The sequence below is a fragment of the Rhinoraja longicauda genome, chromosome 8 (genome assembly GCF_053455715.1).
Source record: "Rhinoraja longicauda isolate Sanriku21f chromosome 8, sRhiLon1.1, whole genome shotgun sequence".
Lineage (NCBI taxonomy): Eukaryota > Metazoa > Chordata > Chondrichthyes > Rajiformes > Arhynchobatidae > Rhinoraja > Rhinoraja longicauda.
The window spans coordinates 67,220,659-67,240,999 of record NC_135960.1 but is presented as its reverse complement, the minus strand read 5'-3'; the positions used below and the strand labels follow the sequence as shown (position 1 = coordinate 67,240,999).

Sequence of the window (20,341 nt, the reverse complement as noted above, 5' to 3'; positions counted from 1 at the left end):
TCCTCACTGTGGGAAACACACTCACCTTTTTTAACTGCTGAGCGAATAATTTTGTACATTTCACTAATGTTAATTCACAGTCTTCTAAACTCAAGTAAAATGTCAGCCCAGCCAACTCATCTCTCCTCTTCAATAGACCTGCTACCATCATGTTTTTGGAACAAAGGAACTGCAGACGTTGGTTTACACAAAAGGACACAAAGTGCTGTGGAACTCAGCGGGCCAGGCAGCATCTCTGGCGAACCTGGATAGGTGACGTTTCAGGTTGGGACACCTCTTTGGTCCACTACTGAGAATGGTTTGGTCTGTCAGGCCCTTCCTTGCGTTCAGGTCCGAGATTCAGAGACTTCTGAAGCACAATCGGAGACCAATCATACCTAATGTACGTCATGCTACGTTAAGTTTTCCTGGACTGGGGAGGCCCATGGAGATTTTGTGCCGTGGGGCTGGGAAGCTTTTAGAAAGTGACAGGATTTTGAAATGTATTGAAGTAAATAATTTATTTTAAAGAAAGGCAATAATGCAAAACAAAACAAAAGGCACCAAGCTCCGGCCAAAATAATTTTTGTATAGTGATAAAGGAGAGATTAATTCAAGGGGGGGAGGGGGGGAAGGCGGGGAGAGGAGGGGAGGGGGGGAAGGGTAGGGGGGGAGAGGGAGGAGGGGGGAGGAGAGGGTGCTGCAGCAATGCAGGAGAGGTTTGGGCCCAACGGGTCCACTTGGTCTTGTGATGTAATAAAAGTAGTTAAAAATATTATCAAATTTTAAGAACAAAGAACTATAGCATAAAGACAGGTGGCACGCCAGAAGATTGAACAAAATATAAAAAGCATCAAAGAATGACTAAAAGATTAATAAAGGAGATGAAGCAGGATAGAAACACAAAAATAGATATTAAAAGTTAGCAGAAATATTTTTTTTAAAGAGTTAACAAAGTAAAGGTTAGTCTGATTTAAAGTTTGGAGAATTAGTCATGGCAAACAAAAAAAATGGTTGATGAATAAAACATTTCCTTTGCATTGTCTTCACTACAGAGGATGCACTTAAATACTGGTTTATTATTGCCATGTGTACTGAGATACCGTGAAATAGTGTTGAGGGTGAAGTTATAGTCGATCAATAGGAATCTAACGGAGGAGTCCCTGTTGTCTAGGTATTCCAGAGATGAGGTTAGGGCCAGGGAGATGGCGTCTGTTGTGAACCTATTGTGTGGGTAAGGAAAGTACAGGAGTTCAAGGCTTGATGAGAGGCTGGAGTTAATGGGCACCATCACCAGTCTCTTGAAGCACTTCATGATGGTGGATGTCAGAGCCACCGGACAGTAGTCGTTAAGGCACACTGCCTTACTTTTCATTGGCACACTGATGATAGTGGTCTTCTTGAAACAGGTGGAGACCTCAGATAGCAAAGAAGGCATTCCAGGGATGCTGCCTGTCCCGCTGAGTTACTCCAGCTTCTAGTGCGAGTCTGAATAAGGGTCTCGACCCAAAACATCACCTATTCCTTCTCTCCAGAGATGCTGCCTGACCCGCTGAGTTACTCCATCTTTTTGTGCGAGTCTGAAGAAGGGTCTTGACCAGAAACGTCACCCATTCCTTCTCTCCAGAGATGCTGCATGACCGCTAAGTTACTCCAGCTTTTTGTGTCTATCTAAGGCATACCAGTAGCTCTACCTCCTCAGTCTCCTGAGGAAACTCAGCATGTCTCCAATGATTCTTCCTAACTTCTACAGATGCATCATAGAAAGCATACTGTCAGGTTGCATCACAGCTTGCTTTGGGAACAGCTTTGAAAAAATAACACAAGGTTGTGGCGGTCCCTGGGTATCAGGTGTAAGATTTGAGAAGCTTTCCCTCATTTGGAAAGCAACACCAAACCAAAGAGCTGCAGTTTGGACATTTTAAACAAGAGACTGGGGCTGATAGCGGAGAAAGGCTGCGGTCAGATTAACAAAGGATGTCACAATCTGTGGGTCCTAAAATGGCCGCAGGACCTCGTGACCAGCCACAAAAAGTAAAAACCTTACAACCCAGTCTCTAGGTTTCTGCAAAGCTACGGCCAGAACAAAGGATGGGTATTGGCCATGCAGAAACCTACGAAACCAGGTCGGAGTCCAGACACTGGGGCGCTGACATCAGCATACTCACAATGCCCCAAGCCGACCTAAACAGTTCATCTCAGTGAGGGGGCACAATAGCCCATAGAAAACTACCTGGTAGGTGATGGGAAACCAGTTAACACCCATCACCTCACAACGAAATCCCAATTAACACCGTCTGGCCATCCCCGGTATTCCCGAACATAAGCGCAGATCAGAAGAAAACCTCATAAATATCTTTTTTGAACAAAGAGATTCCAAGATCTGGCGGGAGATAGGACGGGTCAGAAACAGTATAACTGGCCACTACTTTTGGGTGAAAAAGTTAAGTCAACTCGAGAAGAAAACCTGCAGGGAACGCAAGCAGGCAAGTCAAGACGGACAGAGACAAGAAGCGCAGAGAAAACCGGGTTCGAAGTCAACTGAAGTCAAGAAGAAAGTCGGAAAGAAGAACGGATGCAAGAGAGAGGAACAGGCACGCAACTCGAGAAGAAATACTGCCAAACGAACAGCCAGTAACCCCAGTAATAGCCCCATGGTGAGCATGCACTCCAAATCCTACATATCCTGGACATAGTTTAGTGTAGAGGGGAGGGTGGTTGTGAATAAACGTTGGGTGTGTATTAAAATATGTGTTGGTCAAGGTTGCGATGCGTCGTACGTTCCCCATCTTACAGTCGTGTATGTGTCTTGCAGAAGTGTGTCTAAGAATTCATAAGTAAAAGGGTATTCGTGTATATGTTTTGTGGAACTGTGTGTTTCAAGAAATCAGCGAGAAAGGCATTCGGGTATCTGTCCTGTGGAACTGTGTGTGTTTAATGATTCATAGTTATAAGTATTCGAGAAAGGCATTCGGGTATCTGTCCTGTGGAACTGTGTGTGTTTAATGATTCATAGTTATAAGTATTCGTGTGATTCGGTATGTGTTTCATAGACAGGTATTATAGAACTGTATAAGTATTCATGGACAATAGTCCCAAATGCTGAATAAAAGCCTTTTCATTTAAACCCTGGTTTTGAAATCTGGTCTGGTTGAATTTTTTCTGCACTATAAGAGCTCCTGCACCTAAGTCCAGTGTCTAGAACCGTAAGGGGTGAGTGGGTCGAACCACTCACGGGGAACCAGTGTGCACGGCCTGGTCAAGGGATCAGAGCAAGGCACGGGGACCTTAGGTCGGGCGAAAGCTCGGCGCAGAAACCCCTTACACAGGCCACTCCTAGGGTCAGCCCCCTCAGCACTTGACGGACAGGCTTAAGGGGTTAAGACTCAGGCCGTTAGGGGGAGTGGTTTATCCCTACGGTGGACTTCATTGTGAGTGGAGGCTCACAACCAAATAAAGAACTTTCTAAACCTGCCTGGAGTCCAGCCTTTTTCTGGCCTCCGCCAGGCCACTACAAGGTGAACCAATGTGTTACTCATGAACTTCAGGAAGACCTTTGAAACCATGCCACATCAAAGGTTATTGTGGGATGTGTACGCTCGTGTGAGGTGAGACAAGAACGCTCTTGTGTGAGGTGTTAGACATCAAAGTTCTGGTGTGTGGGGTTAGACATGTACGCTCTTGTGTGTGGGGTTAGACATGTACGCTCTTGTGTGAGGTGTTAGACATGTACGCTCTTGGGTGTGGTTAGACGTGTACATTCTTGTGTGTGGGGTTAGACATGAACGCTCTTGTGTGTGGGGTTAGACATGTACATTCTTGTGTGTGGGGTTAGACATGTACGCTCTTATGTGTGGGGTTAGACATGTACGTTCTTGTGTGTGGGGTTTGACATGTATGCTCTTGTGTGTGGGGTTAGACATGAACAATCTCTTGTGTGTGGGGTTAGACATGAACGCTTTTGTGTGTGGGGTTAGACATGTACGCTCTTGTGTGTGTGGGGTTAAACATGAACAATCTCTTGTGTGTGAGGTTAGACATGAATGCTCTTGTGTGTGTGGGGTTAGACATGTACGCTCTTGTGTGTGGGGTTAGACATGTACGCTCTTGTGTGTGTGGGGTTAGACATGAACCATCTCTTGTGTGTGAGGTTAGACATGTACGCTCTTGTGTGTGTGGGGTTAGACGTGAACAATCTCTTGTGTGTGGGGTTAGACATGAACCATCTCTTGTGTGTGAGGTTAGACATGTACGCTCTTGTGTGTGTGGGGTTAGACGTGAACAATCTCTTGTGTGTGAGGTTAGACATGTACGCTCTTGTGTGTGTGGGGTTAGACGTGAACAATCTCTTGTGTGTGGGGTTAGACATGAACGCTCTTGTGTGTGTGGGGTTAGACATGTACATTCTTGTGTGTGGGGTTATACATGTACGCTCGGGTGTGGGGTTACACATGTACGCTCTTGTGTGTGGGGTTAGACATGAACCATCTCTTGCGAGGGGTTACACCCAAACACTATCGTGTGATGCCCCTTTTTCGGGGTTACGTCCGTGCCCGGGTGGTATTAGAGAGGGACTATGCGCTGACCACGGGCACCCTGGGGGATTTCCGGGACCGTTGGGCACCGCGGGGGTTGAATGCACCCTGGACAAGGATTGTAACATAGTTGTATAATAGTTCGTTTAGTATATTTGTGTGTCATGGACTATGGTGGTGAGTTCTGTTTTGTTTTATTGTAATGTAAATATTATTTTTAATAATTGAATAAATTCTTTGATAATAGAAAAAACACTATCGTGCGAGGGGTTAGATGTGAATGTTCTCGTGCAAGGGGTTAGACATGAACAATCTCTAGTGAGGGGTTATTGTGGGAGCTCTCGTGTGAGGGGTTATACATGAACAATCTCGTGTGCGGGGTTAGATGTGAACGCTCTAGTGCGAAGGGTTAAACGCGAACGCTCTCATGTGAGGGGTTATTGTGGGAGCTCTTGTGCAAGGGGTTATTGTGGGCATGAACACTCTTGTGCAAGGGGTTATTGTGGGCATGAACACTCTTGTGCAAGGGGTTATTGTGGTGGGCATGAACACTCTTGTGCAAGGGGTTATTGTGATGGGCATGAACACTCTTGTGCAAGGGGTTATTGTGGCATCAACACACTTGTGCAAGGGGTTATTGTGGGCATCAACACACTTGTGAAAGGGGTTATTGTGGTGGGCATGAGCACTCTTGTGCAAAGGGTTATTGTGCAAAGGGTTATTGTGGGCATCAACACACTTGTGCAAGGGGTTATTGTGGGCATGAACACTCTTGTGCAAGGGGTTATTGTGGTGGGCATGAACACTCTTGTGCAAGGGGTTATTGTGGTGGGCATGAACATTCTTGTGCAAGGGGTTATTGTGGGCATGAACACTCTTGTGCAAGGGGTTATTGTGGTGGGCATGAACACTCTTGTGCAAGGGGTTATTGTGGTGTGTATGGACACTTGTGCAAGGGGTTATTGTGGTGGGCATGGACACTTGTGCAAGGGGTTATTGTGGTGGGCATGGACACTTGTGCAAGGGGTTATTGTGGTGGGCATGGACACTCTTGTGCAAGGGGTTATTGTGGTGGGCATGGACACTCTTGTGCAAGGGGTTATTGTGGGCATGAACACTCTTGTGCAAGGGGTTATTGTGGTGGGCATGGACACTTGTGCAAGGGGTTATTGTGGTGGGAATGGACACTTGTGCAAGGGGTTATTGTGGTGGGCATGAACACACTTGTGCAAGGGGTTATTGTGGGCATGAACACTCTTGTGCAAGGGGTTATTGTGGTGGGCATGGACACTCTTGTGCAAGGGGTTATTGTGGGCATGAACACTCTTGTGCAAGGGGTTATTGTGGTGGGCATGAACACTCTTGTGCAAGGGGTTATTGTGGACATGAACACTCTTGTGCAAGGGGTTATTGTGGGAGCTTTTGTGTGTGGGTTTAGATGCGACTGCTCTTGGGCAAGGCATCACAGCTCGGCCTCAATAGAGGCAAAAACAGAAATGCTGCAAAAACATGCAGTCCAGCAGCCTCTGTGGAAAGGGAAACCAGATCAGGTCAGTCTATTCTGGTATCTGCAGCTTGGTTTGGTCTGATAGAGGTTTGGCCAGCCAGCAGGTCCATGGAGCTACATCATCGGGTCATTTTCAGGTTGGTTAGACACGAGGACGGCCTGTCTCAGGATTATGCACGCTTTAAACTTTCACCACCACATTTTTTAAACGCATCCGTCTCTCTGGGCATCCCTTTGCCTGCAAACAACTTACTCCAATCAACTTCTGCAAGTTCCGTTGATAAAATGGGTTTAGAGGAATTATGGGCCAGACGCAGGCAGGTGGGACTAGTGTATACGGGGCACGTTGGTCAGCATGGGAAAGTTGGGCCGAAGGGCCCGTCCCCACACTGTATGACTACGTTCCTGTCTGATATCGTCAAGGTGTTGTGAGTCTTTGGAATTCTTTTCCTCAAAGGTGGTGAAACTAGGATCTGAATATTTTAAGGCACTGGTAAATAAATATTTGATAACAGGAGTGTGTAAGGTCACTGTGGGATGGTGCAAGCGAAGAATCGAACTTACTTTTGGATCAATCAACAGCTTATAGACAATAGACAATCGGTGCAGGAGGAGGCCATTCGGCCCTTCGAGCCAGCACCGCCATTCAATGTGATCATGGCTGATCATTCTCAATCAGTACCCCGTTCCTGCCTTCTCCCCATACCCCCTGATTCTGCTACCCTTAAGAGCTCTATCTAGCTCTCTCTTGAATGCATTCAGAGAATTGTCCTCCACTGCCTTCTGAGGCAGAGAATTCCACAGATTCACAACTCTCTGACTGAAAAGGTTTTTCCTCATCTCAGTTCTAAATGGCCTACCCCTTATTTTTAAACTGTGGCCCCTTGTTCTGGACTCCCCCAACATTGGGAACATGTTTCCTGCCTCTAACGTGTCCAACCCCTTAATAATCTTATACGTTTCGATAAGATCTCCTCTCATCCATCCCATGAAATGGGAAAGAAGGTTTGAGAATATCCGACAGGGTCTGCTACATTCTTGACTTGCACAAGACTTCAATAAAATCGTAAGTGGGAGAATGATTGCAGAAAACGATGGAACACAACCGTGAAGTTAACACCAAACAGCTGATTATAAGAAAGATATCGAATTTACCAATTCAGACGACATCAAATATCCAAAACAATGCAAGACGGTTTATCCTCAGAGCCCACACAGCTGAAACACGTCAACAATGTGGGAAGCTGGCAAATATCTGAGTTCATGAGATCCGCTACAGAACGAATACAAATGTTCCGAATTAAAAGCTGCCCTCGTCCATTCAGTTCACGGTACGCACAGTGTGTAGTCAAGTCAAGTCAAGGTTATTTGTCACATACACGATGTGCATGTGCAGTGAAATGAAAGTGGCAATGCCTGCGGATTGTGCACAAAAAAGAATTACAGTTACAGCATATAAATAAAGTTCATAAAGTTAATATAGTGTGGACAAAATTTAGTCCCTGGAGTTATAAAAGTTGACAGTCCTGATGGCCTGTGGGAAGAAACTCCGTCTCATCCTCTCCGTTTTCACAGCGTGACAGCGGAGGCGTTTGCCTGATCCTAGCAGCTGGAACAGTCCGTTGCTGGGGTGGTAGGGGTCCCTCATAATCTTGCTGGCTCTGGATCTACACCTCCTGATGTATAGGTCCTGCAGGGGGGGGAGTGTAGTTCCCATGATGCGTTCTGCCGAACGCACTACTCTCTGCAGGGCCATCCTGTCCTGGGCAGAGCTGTTCCCAAACCAGACTGTAATGTTGCCGGACAGGATGCTCTCTACAGCCCCAGAGTAGAAGCACTGAAGGATCCTCAGAGACACTCTGAATTTCCTCAACTGTCTAAGGAGGCAAAGGCGCTGCTATGCCTTACCCACCAGTGCGGCAATGTGCTTGCCCATGTCAGATCCTCTGTGATGCGGACTCCCAAGTATTTAAAACTGCTCACCCTATCCACAGTAGACCCATTTATCTCCAGTGGCGTGTACGTCCTGCAGCAATAACTGCAGATGCTGGAGGATACGGAAGTCTCAGGAAGGGTCCCAACCCGGAACGCCACCTGTCCTCATATATAAGAAAATAACTGCAGATGCTGGTACAAATCGATTTATTCACAAAATGCTGGAGTAACTCAGCAGGTCAGGCAGCATCTCGGGAGAGAAGGAATGGGTGACGTTTCGGGTCGAGACCCTTCTTCAGACCTGTCCTTGTTCTCCAGAGAGGCTGCCTGACCCGCTGAGTTATTTCCCCAGCTCTCTGTGTCAACCACGGTCCGTAGTGTCCACTTTCTGAACACACACACACACCAAGGCACACACACACACACACACGGAGAGATTTCCCTTCAATCAGCACCACCGTGGCGCTTTGAAATCATTCGAGCCACCAGGTTAAATCAGGGTGTGTTTTCTACTTTGAAATGATTTCCTCGTCTCTACCGCATCTCTTTCTCGCTCGTATTACAACTGCCCTGTGCACGTCTCCGGCAAACAAACGAAGAATTAACATTCCTCATCAGTCTGAAGAAGGGTCTCGACCCGAAACGTCGCCTTCTCCCCAGAGATGCTGCCTGTCCCGCGGAGATACTCCGGCTAGTTGTGCCTATCGTCGGTGTGTGCGTCTGCATTTGAGTCTGTCCCCGGCATCTGCAGTTCCTGGCCACATAATTAACTATTTAGTTTCTGTACCAAGCAGCAATTTGTAAAAACGGTGCCAGATCACATTCTACAACATCAGGTGCCAGACGCACAGTCACCTGCGATGAATAAAGTGTGAACGCCATTCCTTACCGCAACAGGTAAACATCGCTACCTTGGTCGATGTCCTGAAGTTGGTGGTGGCGGCGGCGGCGGCGGCGGCGGCGGTTCCCACGTTGGACGGGCTCGGTGGAGCGGGCTGTGAACTGCAGGAGGGACTGTCTCCGTGCCAACATGTCAAATGTACCTGTATCCGGATCCGGGTGAGGGTGGCTGCCACTCCCTCGGCAAACAACTAACTCTGCACCTGCTCCTACTCCCCCACTCCCACTCAGAGCAGGAGCGTGGAGAGCTTTAACCTGCTCCTGACCACAGCCCACCTTGGCTCCAGTTACCCGACCCCCCTGCGCTCCGGGCCCCATCGTTACCTGGAGCAGCTAGGCTCACAAAGAGTCTCGACCCGAAACGTCGCCCATTCATTCCTTTTTCTCCAAACATGCTGTGGAATTCTCTGCCACAGAGGGCAGTGGAGGCCAATTCACTGGATGTTTTCAAGAGGGAGTTAGATTTAGCTCTTCGGGCTAAGGGAATCAAGGGATATGGAGCGACTAGGCTTGTATACACTGGAATTTAGAAGGATGAGAAGGGGGAGGGGGAGTTACATGTTTACATATTCTGTTGGGCTGCTGCAAGTAAGAATTTCATTGTTCTATCTGAGACACATGACAATAAAACACGCTTGACTCTTAACAGATTGGGCTACTGTGTCCTGAAATCACTGTTGAAGCACCTCTTTTTTTTCGGTGTTGATTGCACAAAAAATATATCTCTTGGTTCAGTTTGAAAAGTGTGGGGTGGAGGGGCAGGGCGGGAGCGCGGCTGTTTCTGGAACAGCGGATCACTGCTCATCCCTCAGGACCACTCAGGGTTCCGGGACTGACTTGGTCTCGCTGATAGATAGGAGTCTAGAAGGTTGATGGGGGACCTAATTGAAACTTACAGAATAATGAAAGGCATAGAGTGGATGTGGAAAGGATGTTTCCACTGGTGGGAGTCTAAGGCCAGAGGTCAAAGCCTCAGAATTAAAGGGCGCTCTTTTAGAAAGGAGGTGAGGAGGAACTTCTTTCGTCGGAGGGTAGTTAAATATGTCGAACTCACTGCCACAGAGGGGAGGCCAAGTCAGCGGATATTTTTTAAGGCAGATAGACAAATTCTTGATTAGAACAAGTGTCAAGGGTTATGAGAAGGCAGGAATATGGGATTAGGAGGCAGAGATCAGCCATGATTGAATCAGCCATGATCGATGGGCCGAATGGCCTAATTCTACGACTATAACTTGTGAGTCCACATGGAACAATGGATGCAGTAGATGAGGTTGGAGGAGGTGCAAGTGAACCTCTGCCTAACCTGAAAGGACTGTCAGGGTCCCTGGACAGAGTCGAGGGAGGAGGATAGGGACAAAAGGTGTTGCATCGCCGGGGTTGGGGAGGGGGTGTTTTGGGTGAGAATGGATTAGTTAACCAGGGAGTTGCAGAGGGAACGGTTTCTTCCGAAGGTGGAAAGGGGTGGAGATGGGAAGACGTGATGAGTGGTGGGATCCCATTGGAGGTGGCGAAAGTGTCAGTGGACTATGTGCTGTAGGCGATGGCTGATGGGTTGAAAGGTAAGGACCAGGGGGACTCTATCCCTGTTGCGACTCGGGGGAGGGGGAGCAAGCGCAGAGCTGTGGGGTACCGAGAACACACGAGTGAGGGCCTCATCTATGATGGATGAGGGGAACCCCGTTCCTTAAAGAATGAGGACATCTCAGATGTGCTGGTATGGAACACCTCATCTTGGGCGCAGATGCGGCATATAGAGGAATCGGGCGTAGGGGATAGTCTTTGCAGGGAACCGGGTGGGAAGAAGTGTAGTCCAGATGTCAGTCAATAGTCTATCTCCTGTGATGGAGACGGTGAGATCAAGAAATCGTAGCGAGATAGTTAGTTAGGTCCAAGTGAATTTGAGTGCAGGATGGAAATTAGTAGTGAAGTTAATGAAGTCCGCGAGTTCTGCGTGGGTGCAGGAGAGGCCCCGATGCAGTCATCAATGTGTTGCTGTTCCAGGTGTGGACGCCTAAATATCAGTGAGACCAAGCGCAGGCTCGATGACCATTTCGCTGAATGCATCTGCTCAGTCTGCCTAAACTCATATGATCTCCCAGTTGCTAAACACTAACTCCCCCTCACAATTGGAAAAATTCGCTTCACCCTACATCCCCCACTCCCCCCCCCACCCACTCTGCACATCTTGGGATGTGGGTGAACCAGTACAAGGAATGTGTGGACAACACAAGCATATCCCCACATACAGACACAAAGACACACACCTTCATACACACATCCCCACTTGCGCACATACACCCACCCACACAGACACGAGACCAGGATTGAACCTGGGTCTGGCACTGAGGCACTGCTCCCCTGGATGACTTTAACCCCCACATACTGAGCTCCCTCCGCATCAGCGTAGCTATTGGTGTCCCACATGGGAGTGCCTCCTATTCTCAAGTCGCGCCTGTGTATTGCTCCTACATCGGATGCCTTTGTGTAAACTCACTCCCAGAGCAGTAGCTGTCTTTCCCTCTGCCTCCTGAGCACCACTGGGTGTCCTGGCACCAACCAGGACGGTGCCATCTGCTGCTCCAACAGAGTCCAGTGATGGTATTTGCTTTTTAATAGGAATGGCTGATTGACAAATCAACGGCAGCAAGTCCACAATGACCCGCTCGGTCACTCCAGCATCTGCAGTTTCTTGTGTATAAAGATGCAGCAGACCTGGTCACGGATGACAAAGATTGCTGTGGTCGGAATAGGCCACTATCAAAAAAGAGGAGATTGAAACTCAGTGCATTAACGCTGACCTTATATGTAAAGAAAGACATGCAATCTCTTTTATTTTTTTTATTTTGAAACTAAAACAAATGTCATTCAGAAGAAAGATCTTCACCGTGATAAAAAATTGTCACGGAAGTGAAGATGTATGAAAATAACACAGCATATTTTATACACAAATGTTATACAGGGAACTTCCACGCAGAATCCTTCACGATATGGCTGCACTGCCCATCTTCAAATGTTGTCACTCAGCATCATTGTTCATAAATTAACAACCAACAAAATTGATCTCTGAACATTTATTTATAACTATGCATTAAAAAGAGTCCTTAAAGTTGAAAATGTGATACTTCCGATTTCTCTAACACAGCGTTTATAAAGCACTGTATGTCTTTTGACAACTTTAAAGCATTTTGTCAATCTGTTTTGATACATCTCTATACTGTTATTTGATGACACGTTGCAAATTATTATTGAACTTGGTGTATCAATATCTACTACTGATCAATTCATTCCCCAAAATATTTGCACATCAGTGTTTAAACCCTGACTGCAAAAGATACTGAAGCAATGATAAGTTTTCTGTGGGATGAACCAAAGACTGACTCTTACAAACACAGTTCTTCCACACAACCTGATTATGGAGCAGTGAACAACTGAACAAAAGCAAAAGGTTTTTGTACATAGACTGTAGCCAACAAATTTTGTAACAAATTTAGCTTTTACAATATACTACAAAATTGATCTCTCTAGTTAGTGCTTCTACATTAATAGAAAAGCAAGCTTGGTATAAAATTGACCAGTGTACTAAAAGAAACCAGAACAAAGTATCACTTGGCAAGTCCATCCATCAGTGTATAAATGGCTAGCGAATAACAAAGGCTGATGCTAAGTTACTATATTATCCATTCTGCTGCTCTGTATAGATATGCAGTTTCAATCCCTCACTGATTAGTCTAGTTTGACCGTTTTGCCTAAACATTTATTTACATAAAGCTATGAATCTGAATTGTATGCTGAGCTCTCATTACAACAGAAATCTTCAACAACACCTTTTTCAATATTTAAAATGCCCCCCCCTCCTCTCAACAAAAAAATAAAATGCCTCTGCAATTATCCAGGGAAAAGAATATTTCCTCAAGTGCGTGAAATTTCAATCAGTTTTTGGGGTGGTTCTTCCCTTTCTTCTCTGACACAGATCTAAAAGGTTGACATCTCATGCCAAGGTATTGCGTGATGAAATGTAGCAAATAATGTGCACATTAAAAGAAATACATGCAAAGATTCTAAAGCACTAAATACAATTTTACATTCTTGGAATGCATTTGTTTCAATTAAAAGAATCGTAAAAGTGTAAACCAAGCTTGTAATCACTAAAGGTATTAGGTAAATACAATTAGGTATTTGAAAAGAACCCAAACCATCACAAGTACAGATCACCATCAACTGTAAAGAATCCACATTTACACACTGGCCGTAATCAAACATTACCTGTGCTTGTAGAAGGTATTAAATGTAATAACACAAAATAACCTCAATACAATAAAACATTTTGGATTTCAGTTTGATAATAGTTTTCATGTACATCTCACACCTTCAAAGGAAAGTATTTTAAAAGTGCACGTTTTAATGATTTTCAAAAAGTACATTGCACACCTCATCAACTCATTAGACATTTTTGTTTAAGTATCCCCAGAACTGGGAAAAAGAAGTTCCATTCAGTTACTATAAACTTGAATAAAAGCAATCAAGCATGATTGACATGGGGCAGCAGATCCTTCCATTTGACAAATGTGAAATGCTTTCTTAGTTACAGCTGTTAGTGCTGGCACGAGTTTAAACATTTACAGAGCGAGTTAAAGTTTCAGTGCTCATTTCAGTGCAAAAGGAAGTTCATGAGCAACAAGGTACACACAAGGCAGCCTTGAGAAGCAGCCACATGATAAACTGCCCCAAGATATTTCTACTGAATATCAGAAGTTGAGAAAGCAAAGCATGTACTCACTTAATTTGTCTCTAGACTTGAGCTGTTGGCTCTTTAATGTACTCTGATTTTATTCATCTACCAGGCATCCTTTTATTTGGTCCTGTGTTCTACATCCTGTCGAAAAAACATCTTTAACCAGTCGCTTATAACTCAAGTTTTTCAAACTGGGGCCCATGAGGTCTGGCAGAGAACTAGAAAATTGTCAAGGAGTACATCTCAGTCTTCCTGGGGCCAGATGTACCGAGGACTAGGAGCACAACATCTTGAGAACTTTGAATTTGATATTTCACTTTAAATTGTCATCTTATAGGTATGTTATTTCCGTTGCTATAAATAAAAGGAGGCTTTCTCTACCAAACAGCACATTGTTTCTTTGGATAGTTGACAATGTTTAAAGTTGGGATGTCAATACTTGCATGGCAGTTCCCTACAGAAAGATTTTGAATTCAGTGTTGGGAAAAGAAGATGATGCCAGAAGACAGCTAAAACACAGATGTGCTTTCCTGAAGGGTATCACGACAATTCACCAGCTCATTACACTACATCTACCCACTGCCTTAGCCTCAAACTACACAAGGCCATAAGGACTTTGCATTTGTACTTCAATAAGCTACATGTGTGCAGTGAGTTGCACAGGCCAACTCAGATAAATTGCAACGCTAGAAATGCATAAGAGTTTGTCTGATCATTATTTTCACCTTATTGTAGTCCCTGCACCCCAACCTAAACTCCCATTGGTAATTATTAGTATGTTTCAAATGCCACAAAGATGATATAAATATAAAAATATGAAATTTACATCTTTGGCTGAAACATTTCAAAAGCAAATCACAGAATGAGGAGGGGACTGACCAATCAGAAATCCAAATCATACAAATCTCAGTCAACCAATGCTGGCCATCTCAATCTCAATCTTTATCCACAAAACCACAGGTCAATTTATTCTCGTATATATTTATGGAAGTATCTGGTATGACATTTTACTGGAAGAGTTACTTCAACCCATTAAGTCACAGCATTTGGACTCACTGGAATTGTGAACAATTGCCAAGCCAAAGTCTTACAGTAAATTGGTTACAAGGAATGGTTACTGCCTGAAAATGAAAATGAGGACAAACATTTATCCAAATTAGATGACAGCTTACTAATCATATGCAAGACAGATTCTTAATCAGCTGATTCAAAAGTAGAAGTGTGAACTATAAAAACAAAGCATACCACAATGTACAAAATCACTGACAAAAAGGGGAACAAAACGTAATATAGTTTGTGGTACAATTTACCTACTGCATTATATAATTTTGATTTTTTTTAAATGCAGACAAGGTATACAATAAAACGGGTAGGTATTGTAATATAAATTAACAGGTAAATTTTCTCCAAGGAAACACAAATGTTTTATATACTAAACATACAAAAATAGGGATATAAACTAAATTTTTTAAAAGGCAACCTCATATCTTGGAGCCAAAATCTGCATCACACAACTAGGGAAGTATTAAAGCACTTGTTGTGCTGTGAATGGTTCAAGGAACTAAAAATTCCCATATTCTTGTCTAAAATAAATAAAATTTTATTTTTTTAAACTCATGGTATAAATAGAATGTTCAATTGTTGAACCTCATTCTTCTCCCACTCATCAAATCTGTGGGCTTCCTTATTGTGAGTTAGATAAAAATTATGTTCCAATTATTCTCCTACATACAAACTGGAAAAAATGTTAGTTTTGTTTATAATCTTAGTAAATCTGAGTAGAAAAGTGCATAATTTTAAAAGAAAATCAAAGGAAACTAATTTATTAGTTCAGTTTTACCCTAAATGTACAAGTGACTGATTTTTTTTCATTTAAAAAGTGCCTAAATATTTTGGGGCATGTTACAAGATGAGGCATGGCAGAAGCATCAGTGGTAAACAACATTTAAGCCCTGCCACACACAAGAACCTGCGACATGCTGTGCACGGCTGAAATATGCAAAGGAAATGCTGTAACTACAATGCACTGCAGCACATTGAGTTTTGGTATTCAAGGGGCCTTGTTGAGGCTTCTATATGAATGCATTAAACTGAACCAAAACTGCATTAACTACTGATTATACAGCACTCCATCCTATACAGAGCAGCGCATAATACAACAATCATCCATTTGAAGTGCTAGCCCATTTTGTTTTGAAACAGAGATCAGAGGTTCCTGCTATCCGAAGGCTTGTCTAGCTGTGGTATCTGGTGACGTAGTCATTTGGGTTCTTCCCTCTGCTACGCTCACTAATGGGAACTCTGAAAACTCTGCACTAGTCCCCCGCACCCTCACGTTTACCTGTCCATTGGCAGCCGTATACGGGGGAGTTATACCTGACCTTGCGTTCTGGAACTGAGATCTGAATGTCTGCTCAAATGTGCCTATCTGGTAGGCCTGATGGACTGGCTGCGCCTCCACCTTCTTCTGAGAAGTCATTTGATCCAGGAACTCTTGTGCGGAGACAGAATTGTGATTTGCCTCTTCATTTGAAAAAGAAAAGGAGTGCTGCGACTCACCAACCATCAAACCGAAGTGGGACTTCTCAGAAGAAGGTCGCAATGGTGAATTCATGCCCGATCGAAAACCCCGCTGCATGGTCATTGAGGCCATGGAAGAGAACAATGGTTGACTTAAGTTTGCGGTTTCAGTTCCAAAAGCAAGGCTTGCGCTGGGTAAATATGCATCATTCTGGCTTGTTCTTTCCAAAGCCTGCTGGAGAAATTTTGAATATTCATGAAGCATACTGGCTTTGTCCGAAGAGGCTGATTGAGAACTTGCACCAACTCTCTCGGGCTGGGAAACCTCAGCTACATCTGAAGCGTTAATCGACATACTTGAGGCCACTTCCGTATCAGCAACACTAAAAGGCATTTCATGTTGCCCGTTCGCCTTGTGAGAATAATGCTCGAGAAGAGTCTGCAACACCTCATCCGGGATCCCACTCTTGTCTTGACTGTTCTTTATCTCAGCACTCAGGGACTGAGTGTCCAACATTGATGCGGCGGTACTTTCATCGATGACACTGGCCACAGCAGCTTGGGTCACAGCTGGCTGCGATGCTATCTGGCCCACATTCAGGACATACTCTCTGCTGGTGTTGCTGGCTGCCTGCAGATAACGCCTCTTCTTCAGAAACTGCATGGCATCATCATAGTTGTTACTGCTATGCACAGGTTTGCTGGGAACTTCCTGTAAGGAATCAACATGATCAATGTCATGGCTACCTTCAGAATCCAGCATACCTGGCTTACCAATGAATTCATAAGTGTACTTAGTAACTTTATTTTCTTCATAAGTGGATAAAGCAGGCATTGACTGGCTTGGTTCCAGCTGGAGTTTCTGACTCCTTTTACTGCTCACTTTTTTGATGACCAATTTTGGAGGGTGGATATCTCCTGAAGCACTTTCCAAAGGATTGCCACAACTGGAAGAATGGGGTATCTCAACAGAGTATTCAGTCACCATGTATTCGTCTTTCACTTTTGAGGCAAGGCTGTAGAGCGATGGATAATCATTCTCATTTTCATCTTTTTTCTGGCCAAGCTTTTCCAATGTGCACACCTTCTCAGTGAGAGGATCAATGGATCTCAGTTTCTCTCCCGTCTTCTGCTTCCGTTTCCGAGGTATTGGATTCTCTTTGTGTTGCAAAAGGGCATTTGGGTCATCAATCCCTCCCATGTCACTCATCTTCAAAGCACACTTCAGTTTTTTATCTCTGTTTTCATGGCACATCCGTTTATGCTTCAATACACGGTCAGTTCTGGAGAAATACTGAAATAATAACTTTATAATCAATATCATTTAAATCTCACAAATCCCCAAAAGAAATTCAATGGACATTGGCATGTTTACCTTTTAGCATCAGCTATAAAAAGGTGATTAAAGTTATTATGTGCATCAAAAACGTCTCGATAATAGTCAGCACAGGAAACCTGTGAACAAGTTAATCATCTGTTGGAAAAGAATCACGACACAACAAACGGAACCTGAGTAGATTCTTCACAGATCAAATCTGAAGCCAATTTAAACTGGATGGCTTAACTACTAAACACTGAAATTTAAAAAACACCTCACAAATAACAGATAGTAGACACTGGGATCGGTAGATGCTGGTTTACAAAAAAGACAAAGTGCTGGAGTAACTCAGCACATCAGGCAGCATCAATGGAGAACGTGGATAAAGTGACGTTTCGGGTCAGGACCCTTCTTCAGACTCAGATTTCTGCCGCCCGATGCAGGTCTGACAGGAACCCAACGCTTTCTTTGGGAATGGGAACGACAGTTCTTAAATCTGAAGAAGAATCCCTACCCAAAACGTCACCTATCCCTTTTCTCCAGAGATGCTACCTGACCCGCTGAGTTACTCCAGCACTTTGTGCCTATCTTTGGTACAAACCAGCATCTGCTGTTCTGTTCCTATATCCCCCTTTAATTCTGTTCATTACTTTAAATCTATACTCCCTTGTTACTCACAGCTTCTTAAATGTACACACCAAAGTGTCGTGGTTTACATCTTTTCTTTTCAAACAAACAATCCATTAATTGTTGCGGTGAATTGAAGTGAAGCGCAACGTGAAGACATGAAATCCTAAAACTCATTGTTAGTGCCTGTCTGCTCTCACTATAACACCTTATTCGTACCAAAGCAATAAAAGGATTTTTTTAAACTGCTACAAACACTGATGAAAGGTCACCAAAATGAAGCTTTACTGTTTGTCTGCACATATGCTGCCTGACCTGTTGAGTACTTCCAACAGAAACCCGATAAAAACACACACAACTTCATCTTTTGGGATAAAAAAGCAAATAACTCATGTTGAAGTTACATTAAATATTACTTAATCCACAGTCAAAACGGTGGATTAGACACACGTTACTCTGGGAAAGATAACAGGACAATGGACGGATTGCAGAGGGGATTCAGAAAGATAAAACAGGGGATGAAACTAATGAAAAAAAGATAGAAAAATTCATTAGGAATGAGAAGAAGAGACAAACAGGAAGTGCTCAGAAGGTAATTCCATACTTCAATAAGAACAGATTCAAAACCATCTCACAAAGAATGTGGAACATCACGTTTTTTTTTTAAGTGATGACAGGAAAAGGTAGAAATCAACAGAAATCACTACATGTAACAAAGCCCAGAGTCCAGTAGACCAGCCACAGGAGGCTGTGGAAGCCAAGTCAATGGATATTTTTACGGCAGAGATAGATTAGTGATTAGTACGGATGTCAAGGGCTATGGGGAGAAGGCAGGAAAATGGGGTTAGGAGAGAGAGATCAGCTATAATTAAATGGCAGAGTAGACTGGATGGGCCAAATGGCCTAATTCTGCTCCTATCACATATGACCCTATGACCATGAAACCAACTGAAGTCTCAAACAGATCCTCTCACTGTGTTCTCACTCCCACATCCTCTACCCGTTATAAACTTGACATTAACAGCTTGTGCCTCAACCACGAACCAATGAAGTAAATTCAACAGCTCCCCACCAACATCCAGCTAAACGCTCTTATATATAATTCATATGTTCAATCAAAAATTCCTTATACCAAATGAGTATTGGAAACATCAAACCAATCCTGTGTTTTTAGAATTTTTAAACATTTCCCTCTGACAATAAAAGCACTCCATTTCTTTTGTCTTCCTTCATATTTGTGTTTCTAGTAATCCAGCTACATCCCGGTGAACCCGGAGAGCATTCACATTCAGTGATGCATAGGAAACAGAGGAGAAGATCAAATGTTTTTGAAGGTAAAGTGGGTTCTTTTTCACAAAATGGATATATTCTTGAAATCATGAAAAGATTAAGGATCTGGGCAGGATTTCTGTTTCAGAGAACCAGTGTAGGCAGGAACTGCAGATGCTGGTTAAAACTGAAGATAGACACAAAAAGCTGGAGTAACTCAGCGGGTCAGACAGCATCTCTGGAGGTGACTATTCCTCTTCCCCAGAGATGCTGTCTGACCCGCTGAATTATTCCATCTTTTTGCATCCATCACCAGTAATTCCAGGTTAATCAGTGCTTCGCACATTGTTCTGATTCTGGTGGTTAATTCTCACCTGGTGGCAGTATTCACACTGATATGGTTTCTCCCCACTGTGAGTCCGCTTATGCCTCTCCATGTGGTATTTCTGTATAAACCTCATGTCACATTCATCGCATTGAAAAGGTTTTTCACCTGGAAATGTAATTTCCCAATCATTACACAGTCTCTGGATAATGTATTCCATTCAGTTTTACATTAACTCTAATAAATGTCGAACGATCCCATTCTTAGGAGAATAGATCAGCATTAACTTTCAAAACATGGGTATCTTGAAATTCATTTAAAAGAATCCTCCATTTCCATCACCCCAATATTTACTCAAGTGTGCATCAAAAAAGCAAGCATCCATGACAGGATCAACTCTCTGGAAACAGTTAGATGACCATGCCACCTGAAATCTGGATGTTCCAAATTAGGAAAAAAAAATCAGATAGAGAATATTCTGATTTGCGAATGTATTATTACATTATCAAAGGTGCCAAGATGAATAATGTAATGCTGTGCTGTGAAATAACTTTCTTCTCCCTATTCAAATCGGCTTTACCGTTCCGATTAAAATAACTCTCGAGAACATAAAAATGAAATACCTCATGTTTCCCCTGCTAATCAAAATATCGTGGTTGATCTTTTACCTCAAGGCCATTTTCCTGCATCAACC

General features: G+C 43.8%; 2 protein-coding genes across 6 annotated transcripts in view; both read right to left on the bottom strand.

The window, feature by feature from the left end:
• Positions 1-8,947, bottom strand: part of slc12a8 (solute carrier family 12 member 8) — a 73,237-nt gene extending 64,290 nt beyond the window's left edge. For 2 of the 3 annotated variants that reach the window (XR_013547588.1, XM_078404580.1), the window contains exon 1: positions 8,846-8,947. The gene's annotated coding sequence lies outside the window, so the exon portion shown is untranslated. The remainder of the gene's footprint in view (positions 1-8,845) is intronic. The other variant, XM_078404581.1, reaches the window with a different exon arrangement.
• A 2,738-nt stretch (positions 8,948-11,685) lies between these two features.
• The window catches only part of znf148 (zinc finger protein 148), a 43,161-nt gene continuing 34,505 nt past the window's right edge, over positions 11,686-20,341 (bottom strand). For all 3 annotated transcript variants that reach the window (XM_078404175.1, XM_078404177.1, XM_078404176.1), the window contains 2 exons: positions 19,697-19,815; positions 11,686-17,402 (listed from right to left, as the gene is read on the bottom strand). In XM_078404175.1, the coding sequence (XP_078260301.1) occupies positions 15,807-17,402; positions 19,697-19,815 (1,715 nt within the window). In that variant the 3' untranslated portion in view covers positions 11,686-15,806. The remainder of the gene's footprint in view (positions 17,403-19,696; positions 19,816-20,341) is intronic.